We start from the raw sequence: 13,598 nt of genomic DNA, 5'->3' as shown, positions 1-13,598 counted from the left end.
CTTAACGGCAACGTTTCCGGCGATTTCTTGTGACGGCATTCACAAACCGCGAAATCTCATAACTGTGGTGCAGTTGGTGGCGGGAGATTCACGCATGTGAATGATCATTTGTGATCACCCCTCTACTTTCAGTAACGTTACTAGCCTTTCGCTCGTCTCAGTTACAATGGCACTTCAGCAAAACGGGACCGCATCCAAAATGCCCAAACACAACGGCGAAACTTCCAGCCATCACCCAGCTTTAAATGGGAACGGAGAAATCAAGAGCGATCAGGCCGAGCGTTTCACTTTCACCCCCGAACCGACACTTGAAGATATCCGCCACATGCAGGCTGATTTCACGGACGAGAGGAACTGGAACCAATTCCACCAGCCGAGGAACCTTCTGCTTGCGCTGGTCGGAGAGGTCGGGGAAGTGTCGGAGCTGTTCCAGTGGCGCGGGGAGGTGGCGGAAGGTCTACCGGACTGGACCGAGCCGGAGCGGGAACACCTGGCTCAGGAACTCAGCGACGTATTGATCTATCTGGTTGAACTGGCCGAGAAATGCCACGTTGATTTACCTCAAGCTGTTCTGCGCAAAATGGCTCTCAATCGACTCAAGTACCCGGCCAGCAAAGTTCATGGATCAGCCAAGAAATACACGGAATACAAGGACTGATGTGGGTGACTTCGTGCTGTAGCCAAAGACGATCGTTACTGAACAGTATATATACTATACGAGGGAACTGATGTTGAGTGCCTTAAGTTCCAAACTGTAAAATTCCACTGGGCTCTTAGTTGCTGATTTTATTTTTTCTCCTGTGTTTGGCACTAGTATCCTTGGTTTTACATTAAGCTTTTGTATGCAAGAATCTGTATGTAAGCAACTTGGTTTTAAAGTTCTTCTGTTTTTATTTTACCAAACAACAGCTGATATAGTTACTTTGTGCTTTTGTAGTGTTTTTGCATCACAGTAAACTGTTTTGCCGCACACGTGGTCTCTGTGCAAGCAACTGTTCGCTCTGGAAACATCCAAACTGGCATTTTCAAGCTCATGTGTATATAGCTGCACTGATACAGAATTCTTTGATTCTGGCCCTCAAGGTCCTGATCAAACACGCCTGAACAGGCAAATCAAGGTTTTCAAGTCAAAGATTACTAAAAAAAAAGTTAAAAACATATGCTATTTTTAGTTTCAGACATTGCAAAATGGGTATAATTAAGAAAAATCATGCTTTTGAAAATGAGTCAGAACTTTCCACCTAATGTAAGATTAGGTCATTTGTCAATTTTGACACAGGTGTTCAGTAACACTTTTTTATACTGCTTGTCATCATTTGCTGGAATTATCCATAAATGCCCTGTTCATCCTCCTGCACACTTGATATTACAACCAAAACCAATTGAGCGCTGCCGTGTTGGCATATTTTTGTAGGCCAACCCACAAGTTTGTATCACCCTGGTTCTCTCAACAAAAGCCCGATATGGTTTCTTTCCACTGGCTTTTGGATTATTGCAGAAAAAAACTGAAACCAACAGTGATTCTTAGATTTTTTTTTTGTTAATCTTCACAAATGAACAACTTTTATAAACTTTTCACCTTCACAAAGCTTCTGACATTTTCAGTCAATTCAGTTCAGAAATTTTTTTTTTTCAATTAGAATTAAAATACTGTGCAAAAGCTTGATGATAAGGGTCAATGATATGACATGTATATTCTGTCTCCAACTGCATTATTTCCTTATAAAATAATTTGATAAATTCATGACATGTATCACTTTATTCTATAAAATCTATTTAGTTTGAGTTCATTTTCAGCAAATTAAAATTAGAAATATTATTTTACGTTTTGGTTTCTTGAACACCCAAAATGTCAACTGTTCGCACAAATGAACAGAAAACTATTTAAGATAGTGCTTTAATTAGAAATTCAAAATGAAATGCTTTGGCATAATATTATGTTTGAAACCTTTCCCATAAATTTTTATAAATATCAGTAGTTTTAAAGCTGTTGAGACCATTGAAAACTTTTGTCTGGCAATTTGTAAATTCTCAAATGTCAGGGTGGCACAACAGCAAACATGGGTCTTTTATTTTGAATTTGAAAGGTAATAGCAGTAAGCATGATAATGCAGCATCTAGAGAGGACCCCATCCTGAAAAGGTTTAGTTCACTTAAATACTGATAAAAATAGCTACTTCCAAGTATATGTAGGTTGGTACACTCTCCATGTCAGGTGGTACAACCAATGTAAAACTAGGAAAATGCTATTTCATCATAAACTTCTTTGTTATATTTAAAAAGTTTGGCTCCATCTGAAATCGCATACTCTTATACTTATTTTGAATTGGTAAAGTAATTACTTCTCGACTGCTAAAAAAAGTAAGTTCTATATAGTAGCCTATGAAAGTGTGTAGTATGAATGTAATCTGGACGTATACTACATGTGGCATTTTGGCATTATGACCTACCAGCATCAGTTGCGTCACTTCACTGCATTTCACAAATCCTCTCTACTACTGGAAGTTGTAGATCATCCAGGTACTTTTTGCCTTCTCTTTTCAATTTTCTCTTTTATGAGTACTGTGGATTCGGACATACTTATTTTGTCACATACTCTTTTTCGCCTACTATATAGTAGGGAAGTATGCAATTTCGGATGCAGCCCATATGAACTTGCTAGCATAGGCAAAAGCTAAAACAGGCATCCAAGTATAAGCCTGTTCAATGTAAAATTAGTTGCAGAAGTCATGTGGTGCAACTGCAATAAATAAAATAATACATTTAAGCTAAGATTGTCTATTATTATTCTATTTTTTAATTATTGTTCTAAAATGTTAAAGATGTTTTACACTTTCAATTATATTAATGATAATAATTTTGTATCCACTATTGTAAAAAGTAAAGAATCGGTCACACTTTATATTAGGTGTCTATGTACTCACATCAAAAATAAAAAACAAAACAAACATAAAATTGTTAGCAAAACACTTGTGCTGCTATTGAGGTGGGATACTGGTAATAGGGACATGTTTACTGGTATAGCTTTCAGGGTGGGTTGATGTGTTAAGGGGTAAGAGAAGGGTCAACAGTGTAGTTATAGATGCCATTACAGAAATTAATTACAGATGTAACATGTAGGCTTTTTTTAAATATAAGTACAATGTAAGACATGTATGTAGACAATAAGTGCATTGTATTTAAATTATTTATTTAAATTTTGTTTGTATGTAGTTAAAAACACTTAATATAATGTGGGACAGAAAGCACAACACAGAGAGCACATTAAAATATCAAGAGTGTGCAAGAGAACCATATCTTGTAAAAAGTAAAATGAGGTGATGAATCTTGTTTAGTAGTTATTAAAGTATTTCATTAAAGTTGATATGCATTTAATGTTTTAAACATTTTGATAAATGCATTTTTGAGATTTTAATTTAAAACTCTCAACTTAGAATTAAGCTGATGATTATTTTTGTATCAATATAAAACATGACTTTGTTGTTATTCAATCAAAATAGATTACAGTGTATCTACAGTAACCATATATTGCACTGTAACCTATTCTAGTTCCTATGTCCGAATGTGATGTCATGTGATTTATTTGTTTTTGATCAATTTACTACTTCAATAGAGACTGTTGGCTAAAACACTTGTTTTTGTATTTTGTTTTTATAATTGAAATTAAGAATCTAGCATTCAGCATATTCCATGTAATTATTAATGTTGTCAATTATTAATGTTAATTATTAATGTTGGCTCAACTATCATCAGGTAGTACAACATCTACATTCTTGATTTAAACTATCGAATAATAGTCAAAGTGAAAAAATGCCTGTATTCTGTCTTTATGAGTAAAATCGGATGCTGAAGATGCTAAATAACTGGCCACTAGACTGCATAATTAGGGCCCGAGCACCGATGGTGAGAGGACCCTATTGTTTTTGCTCCGTTTATTATTATTATTCTTCTCCAAAGTGAATCGCTTTTTAGAGGGCCTAAACATGCTCGAAAACTCATGAAACTTTGCACACGCTTCAGAAGTGGTGAAAATTTACGTGTGATATGGTTTTCAGAATTGGGGGGGGGGGCAATTCGGTAAATTATTGCCCCCACATTTTGCCCCGGCTCCTGGTTTCACGTACAGGTATGAAATTTGGTACATACATGTAATGACCCAATACCTACAGAAAAGTCTCTTGGAGCATAGCCCTAAACACAACAGGAAGTGAGCTATTTTGAACTTCCTCCTGGATTTTGGGCATTTTTCGTAATTTCCTGATGTTGTACTTTAACGAACTCCTCCTACAGATTTGATCTGATCCTCTTCAAATTTGGTGAGTGTAATCTTAAGGCCTTTGTGACGTTAAATTGCGAAGATCTAGAGTTTTCGTCGAAGGGTGTGCCCTCGGCGGCCTGACAAACGTTCACCCAATTTCGGCCTTCTGGTGATATATGCATGATCAGATAAGTTCAATATTAATGTTGCTTGCAGTTCCGATGTTGCTAGGCAACCACAGACAGCCTGCAGTAACTCAGCCATACAATTTCCAATCTGTCCCAAACTTCACATGTTTGATAAGAGTCCTGTCCTGAACACATGACCATGCTCATATTTGGTTATAGCAATAGCGCCACCTGCTGGTAGCAGGAAGTGTGGCAAATACAAAACATGCTCGAAAAATCATGAAACTTTGCACACGCTTCAGAAGTGGTGAAAATTTACGTGTGATGTGGTTTTCAGAATTGGGGGGGGCAAAATGGCTTACTTATTGCCCCTACATTTTGCCCCGGCTCGACGTTTCACGTACAGGTATGAAATTTGGTACATACATGTAAAGACCCAATTCCTACAAAAAAGTCTCTTGGAGCGTAGCCCTAAACACAACAGGAAGTGAGCTATTTTGAACTTCCTCTCAGATTTTGGGCAGTTTTTGCCATTTCCTGATGTTGTACTTTAACAAACTCCTCCTACAGTTTTGATCTGATCCTCTTCAAATTTGGTGAGTGTAATCTTAAGGCATTTCCTAAAGGCGCCGGGTGGCGGTGGCAGGGGTGCGAGGGCCCTTTCCATCGCTGCTTGCAGCTTTAATTATAATATATGTATTTGGTTGCACCACCTGACAAAAAGAAAAAGAAAAGAAAAAACAGTCAATTAATAAAAAAAATGTTGAAATGTTATTTAACGATTGAAACTTGTTTAAACACATTATTCCTGGCTCAAAAATATGCATTACATCAATTTTGAAAAACAAATTTTTTTTTTGAAGCTTTATTTTGTCATTGACCCATAAGCACAACGAGGGTGTGAAAATGAACTAGGGAGATGAGTTTTCCTATTCGGTGTGTGACGTTAAATGCCCCAGAAACTTCTGTAGTCCAATTTATTCATATGTTAACAACCGCCCTTAAAGGAGAACTCCGGTCATTCTCTCAACATGGCTGGGCACTTGTAATGACACATCAAGGATGTTAAGAGGCTAAAAGCAGGTTTAAAACTTGCCCCATTGAAGTCAACAGGGTGCAAATTTTAAAAAGAGGATAACACGGTGTAGGCAACACCGATTTTTGTCGTTGTTCTCTGTACTGACAGCACTCCAAATTTACAAAAAAATTAGCTCAATGTTAAAATTGACCGGAGTTCTCCTTTAAGTTCTTCGTCTCATGCATGTGTGCTGTTGTTGACTAACAATTATCTGGAAGAGGATTGAGTTAAATTGATGTTTTGCTAACTCATTTAAATAAATTTTATTTGTTAGAAACATTCTTTTTTAGTGGACTCAAATGAAATAAGATCACATGTATAAACATGAAATGACAATTGACCAATTTAAGATAATCGGTTTCCTCAAATGAAATGAGTTTACACATGTTTTAATTCATTCTGTAAAGATTACAGTAAAGAACTGTAAATTCACAGCTGCTCTTGTTTTGCTATTTTACAGGTGTGCTGTATTTTACAGTTTAATTGTAGTTGATGATTTACGGTAATCTTTTTAAAAAATGTACAGGCTTACTGGCAACCAATATTGCCAGTCAATTTTTTACAGTGTACAAAAATACATAATCCCTGCAACACCCTTCAGAGAATTATGGAATGACATTTGGCTTTCTGGTTATCATCCTGTAATGTTTGTTTTTCTGATGGTATGTACACCTCTAATTAGCTAAGTAAAGGTTTGGACACCTGATTCAATTCATCAGCTTATTAGTAGAGTGTTTCATCTCCTGAGCTAAGTGTAAGATGCCTTAACACTGCAGTGTTGAGGGAGGGACCTCCAGGAAAGATACACTATTAAAGAAAGTGTCTGATACAAGCAAAGTAGACTTCTGCGGCAAATAGATTAGAGAGTACCTTAATAGATTATTTAAAAATGTTCATATTTATTACATTTTTACAGGAAACCATTTTCTTTTCAGAACTATACTGTCTCACTGCACTGTTACTGAGAATAGTATGTGATAAATATATTTGCTCTTATTCCAACTCAGTGCTGGCGGTCGAAGAATGCCATCTGCAGCTTTTCATTGTTTCTGGATTTAAAAGATTTGAGGTCTATTTACCAAAGTCTGTTTTAGCAGAGGTTTTTATCTTTGACTGCTGTTTAAACCCTTAGCAAATAAGTTGTTTTTATTGCAATATCAAAACAGCTAAAGCATAATAAAGAAGATACAAACAGAAGTTGAATCTCCCTGACATTGTTGATCTATTGTGTATCTCTCTCTCTGTGTCTGCCATAGTGGGGGGCAGAGTGAGCTGTCAGCGTCCTGCACCAAAGGGGATGGCGTACTGCTGCTTTCCCCCTCGCTCAGTGATTTCTCATGCCACTCAGACTTTAGCCAGACAGTGATTTTCCCAGCATCTGTTTTTCATTTGATGTCATCCAGACCTGAGTGTATATATGGAAGACCCACCACCTTTGTCACTCTTTGATTTCTGCATGAAAATGTCAATGTTCAACATGTTTTCTGGCCTGTCTATCTTGAAAGCTGTAAACAGTTTCATAATTAGATTTTAAAAAGCTGCATTTGGAGATGTAAGGCCTAGTGTTTAGAGGTTTATCCAAATCCACAACAATTTTCCTCAAATGGGACAATTCTGAACCATATCATCAAGTCTTATTTTGTCCCCGAATGAGGCGTCCACAGGGAATGAAAACACTAACTTCCTGTGCCCCTTACAGAAGACTTTTCATTCTCTCAAATTTCTCCCAATTTCCCTGAATCACAGATGATTGAGCAGCCACAGAATAGATAGGGATTTATGTGATCAGACTTTAATTCAGTTCACCACTGAAGAAGATAAGTGTAACAGGTTTAAAGTTCAGGGAACTGGAATACAATACTTTAATTCCCAAAATAAACAAACAACAAAACGAAATTAAAGTGGCAGTCCCTACAGACGACTGCCGCATATAAACATCATAAAAAAAACACAACATAAATGTCCCAGGCCTGGTCCTCTCTCCTCCTTCACTGTCATCGCTCCTCCTTTTATCCTCCCGGAGCTCCTCCGTGAGAAACTCGAGGCACTCGCGCCACCGTCCTCCGTTCCCACGGCTCTCGGCCCCTCCCTGCTTGCCACAATAAGCATTTCAGAATCCCACTGAAATTTTGCTGAAATATCAATGTGACAATAATAGTGCTTTACAGTAGAGCATCTCCAAAAACAAACCTTAAAGTGGAATGGCTACTGAAACAGAAGACCATAGAAGACTGGGAAAATGTTTTCTGGTCCGGATTGTAGGATGGCCATTTTTTTTAAATAATATGAGATTTAAATTTTAATATTAAAAAAATCTTCTAATTTTTTTAGTTTTATTCTGGGTCACACTTTATTTCAATATCCAAAGTTAAGTAACTTTGCAACTACAGGTCAACTCTAAGGTTAGGATTAGGGTTCAGGTTAGGGTTACTAGAATAACTTGACTTGTACTTTACAAATTTACTTCTAGTCAGTAGAATGTCTGTTGGGGGAGCATAAAAATAAGTGACAGCAGATATTAAGCAGACAGTCTAATACTCTAATGACTGGTAGTTGACATGCAGTTGCAAAGTTTTATAGTTAGTAAATGTGGATAGTGTCACCTTTTTTGTCTTAAACTGTTTGCACATGCTTAATAGGTTGTATTTTACATTTACATTTACATTTACATTTATTCATTTAGCAGACGCTTTTATCCAAAGCGACTTACAAATGAGAACAATAGAAGCAGTTAAACTAGCAGTAGGACAACAAAATGCAAGTGCTATGACCCTTCTCAGTTTAAATCAACGCATTTTTTTTTTTTTTTTTTTTTTTTTTTTTTTTTAATAGAACAGAATAGAGTAGTAGAGAGAAAGTGTTAGTATTACTGGATCAAGTGCTGTCGAAAAAGAAGTGTCTTCAGCCGTTTCTTAAAAGTGGCTATGGACTCAGCCGCTCTGGTTGAGTTCGGCAGATCATTCCACCAGCAGGGAACAGTCATGGTAAAGGTCCGAGAAAGAGATTTTGTGCCTCTTTGAGATGGCACCACAAGACGCCGTTCACTTGCAGAGCGCAAGTTCCTGGAAGGCACATAAGTCTGAAGTAAAGAGTTAAAGTAAAAGGGAGCAGAACCAGTGGTTGTTCTGTAGGCAAACGTCAGTGACTTGAATTTGATGCGAGCGGCAACTGGCAACCAGTGCAATTTTGTGAGGAGAGGAGTGACATGTGCCCTTTTCGGCTCGTTAATATTTTTTACATGAAAGCAGCTGTCAGGCTATAACATCTGACTGAAAAGCTACACTTGACCCTAGTTTGAACCTCAAACTTTATTTATTTTTTTATAGATATTCTGAATATTCAAGTCAGCTATTGGCTTACATTATATTCAGTTCCATGCCTCTCTTCAGACACGACTAATCCCTGTGCAGATCTGAATCTGTTGTTCTGGGGTGCCGTCTGTATAGATCCAATAGAAGAACCTTTTCCCACAGGATGAAAATGAAAGACAAAAGTGCACTTTGTAACATCCAGTCAGTTAAATCAAAGTGCTATACTGTGGAGATGGAACAGTGCTGCATGGGGAAAGAGGAGTTAGTGAATTTCTCACAATGACACTAAAGTGCCACACATTCCCACAGCAATAACATCAGCACATTTTGAGTAATGGGTCTGATGACTCCAGCCTCTGTATAAGTGGACCAGAGTGTGGATGAGTGCATGCGAAACTCAGATTCTATCACTTATTTCCTGCAAAACCTTCAAGGGTGAGGTGAAAAGAGGGTCAGAGAGAAGAAAGTATAAGAGCGTACACTGTAAAAACTAAAGGAGCCTCAAATATCCTGTCGGATACTCAAGGAACTTCAAAATGTAATTTAGGTGCCTCAAAGCTCTTTCTCCTATAGTAGGGTTACTGGAGGAGCATTGACAATATTTGAGGTTCTTGCTGGAACTTATGGGATCCTTTAAGCACTTTGTATTTAGTTCAGAGGTTCTGGAGTCACCTTTTTATTACTATGAGACCTGGAAGTGCTTTGGGGGAATATAGAGGAACTTGAATGTGATAAAAGGGTTATTGGAAGATCTTTTAACATTTAAGTGGTTCCTGGAGGATCTCTTATGTTAAAGCCAGCATCTGGAGGAACTCAATGGTTCAGTGAGGCCAGAATGATATTATTATTATCCTATTATTACTTAAGTTTGATTCAGTATATATACCCAGGTGAAAAATACGTAGGCTACTAAAAAATGTACTTGAGTGTGTTTTTAGTAGGCCTTCAATACAAATATAACCTACTTTAATGCATTTTAATACATTTAACAGTAGCCTACGTCTTTTTCACCTGGGTAGCTTACATTTATTTAGTATAGGCCTATTTTATTGATTAATTTAAACCAATAACAAACAACACTAAATAATAATAATATAAAAAAAAATCATGAATTATTATTGAATAAATAATAGTAATAAAATAATATTTTTTACTTCTTCATAAATTATTATTTGAAGAAGAAGAACCAGGAGGATAAAGGTTTTATTCAGTCACGAAACTGCTGCTATTCCTCTGCTATCGTCACTTCAGTGATGCTCGCGCTGCTCGCGCGCAACAAAGCTCAGCTGATCGACGTCATCGAATTTGAAAGTAACGGCTCTCCTCATCAAAGCCTGCCGCATCTTCCGCCGTTTGTTCGGCTCTCCGTTACAAGGTTTGTAAACTCGACAAAGAAATATAAATACTCACTATATATTCGAACACACATATATATAAACTAAATGTATTATACATTACTACGTTTTTACAGTGTTTACCACTCGTTTATTGTACAGTAGGCCTATCTGGTATGAAGGTTTTAGCAGCGATGTTTTTTCTACGTTGATCTAATGACCAAATGGAAATTATTGACTTATTGTCTTGGATTGATTTAAAGTTAGTCATTCAATTCAACATATTCTGTACAACTGTGTCTTCAAATTGCTGATATAACCTACAGCCTAACTAATTTAGCTGATTCCTGCTGTCGTCATTGGTGTTTGTTATGAATAACAAAAGCAGGTTAATATAGTTTGGTCTGTTTTTGTTTAGCCTAACTTACTACAGGTGCCCTCATTCTCTCAAATACCATTTTGAATCCATTTAGTCGTCAATAAATATTGTGTAGTGAATAATCAGCTTTGTTATTTTGTTTCCCCAGAACAACCAGTACAATGTTTCAGTGGCAACATTGAATTACAGTAAGTACCTGCACCACATGCAAGTACTTTATTACTATGAACTTTCTCTGTGTGCAATTGTATTGTTTGACTGTGTACTTGTGTTTTTTAATCAGTTATTCTCTGAAAATCTTCTTCCCTCATGCTCTCAAATCTCATTCATGTTACATTCATGTAATATCACAGGTTTGGAGCCAATAATGCTATGCATTTTTTATAGGCTATACCTTAATCATATGCATTTGAATATAAGACATTTGAACCCTGAATTATAACTTCAAGTTTGGTCTTTTTCGACAAAAAAAGGAAAAAGCTATTAAATGGCTTAATAAGACTTACCGGTACAACACAAACCATAACACATGAGTTGTGAATTCATTGATTATTTTTAGGATCTTTTCTGGGACATTTTTGGAGCTTAACCATTTTTACATAAATGGTTGCATTGAATTGAACTAGACAAGTGTGCATAAGAATGGTTTCATGAATGATTTACACAATTTTTTTCTGCTTGTGTTTCATGCAGTGAAAGCGAATGGTGACAGGGGTTGCATTATGCCTGAGATCTGCTTTTGGGTTCCACAGACAGAAAGTCAAACAGGTTTGGAACGTCACAAGGCTGAGGAAATTATTTAAATTTCACAACTATCACTTTAATAACCTTACTAACAGTAAATTTTGTACCTTGCAGGGATCTCGGTAAGCTGAAATACAAGTTTGAACAAGAATAAAAATCCTCCTGTAGACCTGAAAATCATTGAAGTGCCTGGACCATCCACCAGAAAAGAGGAAAAACAAACAGAAAATGAAGCTGATGCACCTTTTCACTTTTCTATCTCGTTAAGTACCTCACATGTCCCTTGTGAAGATTGTATTATTGTTTGCATTTTATGTTGCAGTGAGTAAAGGTGCGTCACATTTGTGAATTTTGTGAAATTACACAGGCAAAAAGGTCCATTGACCATTGTCAGCAGTGTAGCGTTGTAATGTATGAAGCACCACACAAAATTGCTGATCGTGTGGATTCTTATTAAAATGACTGAATTCACCAGTGAACATTCACAGAACAACAGATAATTTTACTGCACCTTAACTCTGTTCAAATGGAAAATGTTTTCTGCTTGTTGTGACATAAGGAATACTGTTTCCGGGTCGAAGCCTCTACTTCTACTTCCTCTATCTTGTTTCTAGATATTGAGAATACTCAACAACCATTTATGGGAACTGTTGATTCAAGTCACACATTTAAGCTTTTCAAAAGCCATAGTGTACATTACAGTCTCCAGTCTCACGGCATCCCAGACTTCAACATTTTATGATTCAAAATAGCTGAATAACTAAACCATCTGAGATTTCGGAATAGAGATCAAGGTTAGGATCATAATTTTCAGGAATATTACAGAACAATGAGTGCATATTAGCACTGTTTGTTGTTTGTTTTTGGCATCTGAGAGAGCTTTTGGACTTGGAAACAGTGGCGTCAGACTTAAACGAACTGAAACACGTTTTAAAATTAAGTGAAGATGGACATTTTTAATTAGTCAATTTAAATTTTTTACATTGATTTATTACATGGAACATGTGTTTTCTATGCATTTTGTTGAGATGTCTTTTCTTGTGTAGCCTATTGTATACACATGGTTGATTATTCATGTTACTTCTGTATTATACATTTTTTTTGTGTGTGTGTGTGTGTGTGTATTCATTGATATTAATCTATTACTAGCTTTTTTCCCCAAGTGCATTGAAGTGTATGTATTAATATGGATCTAAAATATGTAATAAACAATTCTTATTTTGAATTTGGTTCAGTTTGTTTATTATAATTTAAGTTTATGGTAACCGTAGTAACAACATGAAATTAATTTAATACAAATAAAAAAATAATTTTTTTTTTGAAATTTGGTTCCTGGAGGCACCCACAGTGGTTCCACACAGTGCTTCATATAAGAGTTCCTCAGGAAACCTGTGTGGTTCCTCAGAGAACCACCCCTTTTTAAAGGGTGCCTAGAGGATCTACAGACGGTTCCGCCGGTGTGGCAAAGTGAAGAACCCCAAAAGGTTCCTCCAGGCACCTTTAATTTTTACAGTGTACTGCAGTGTTTTTATTAGAGTTTGAAGTAATACAAGACCATTCACCTATAAAGGTCCTGTTTCTCAAAGTTTTTTTTTTCTAGAACCCCCACTTCACCTGGCCTCCCTGCAACCCCTCATTTCTAACAAACCAACAGCACCTGAAGTCACGCAACCAACCTAATGAAAGCAAACTGGTTGAAACTTAAAGGGATTCACCCAAAAATCAAAGTTCTGTCATTTTTACTCACCCTCAAGTTGTTCCAAACCTGTATGAATTTCTTTCTTCTGCTGAGAAAAAAAAAAAAAAAAGGAATGTTGGTAACCACACAGTTGATGGAACCCATTGACATATATAGTACTTTTTTTCCATACAGGTTTGAAACAACTTGAGGGTAAGTAAATGACATAATTTTAATTTCTGGGTGAACTGTTCCTTTAAACATAACCAAATATTTTACAGTTTTTTACAATCACTTTGCTACTATTTTCAGAACCTTGATGTCATTTTTCAAAACTCTAGACACAAAACTCAAAACGGTTATCACTTGTAACACAGGCTGTCTAATGTTCAAAACATTGCATTGTGCATTCACATCTTTAAAGAAAGCTTGCACTTGCACAATCATTGGTTCAAAAAACAAATTTACTGTGAAATACCATTGAAACATAACTATAGATCACCCACACACAAGCAACCGATAGTTTCACTGTGTCATTGTTCGTACAATCATTAAATATTGTAGAACAAAATAGGTGATACAGGTTTCATTATGGTACTACATGTACAGTAAATACATCTCTGTAAAAGTACTGCAGTAGTAGAGAGAACACTACAGACACAGTGGAATCATTGAACAAAGTTTGTAA

General features: G+C 36.4%; 1 protein-coding gene across 1 annotated transcript; it reads left to right on the top strand.

Moving 5' to 3' along the window:
* The first annotated feature begins 23 nt into the window (after positions 1 to 23).
* Positions 24 to 775, top strand: dctpp1 (dCTP pyrophosphatase 1). Its single transcript, XM_079849606.1, has one exon. The coding sequence runs from the start codon at positions 101 to 103 to the stop codon at positions 656 to 658; it is 558 nt and encodes a 185-aa protein (XP_079705732.1). The 5' UTR covers positions 24 to 100; the 3' UTR covers positions 659 to 775.
* Positions 776 to 13,598: the final 12,823 nt, after the last annotated feature.

This window comes from Squalius cephalus (genome assembly GCF_949319135.1).
Source record: "Squalius cephalus genome assembly, chromosome: 2".
Classification (NCBI taxonomy): domain Eukaryota; kingdom Metazoa; phylum Chordata; class Actinopteri; order Cypriniformes; family Leuciscidae; genus Squalius; species Squalius cephalus.
The sequence above is the reverse complement of the archived record's forward strand: the minus strand, read 5'-3'. Positions and strand labels throughout refer to the sequence as shown.

Bases quoted from the DNA above. Each gene is read 5' to 3' on its own strand.
- dctpp1 (XM_079849606.1), top strand. From the start codon at position 101: ATGATCATTTGTGATCACCCCTCTACTTTCAGTAACGTTACTAGCCTT.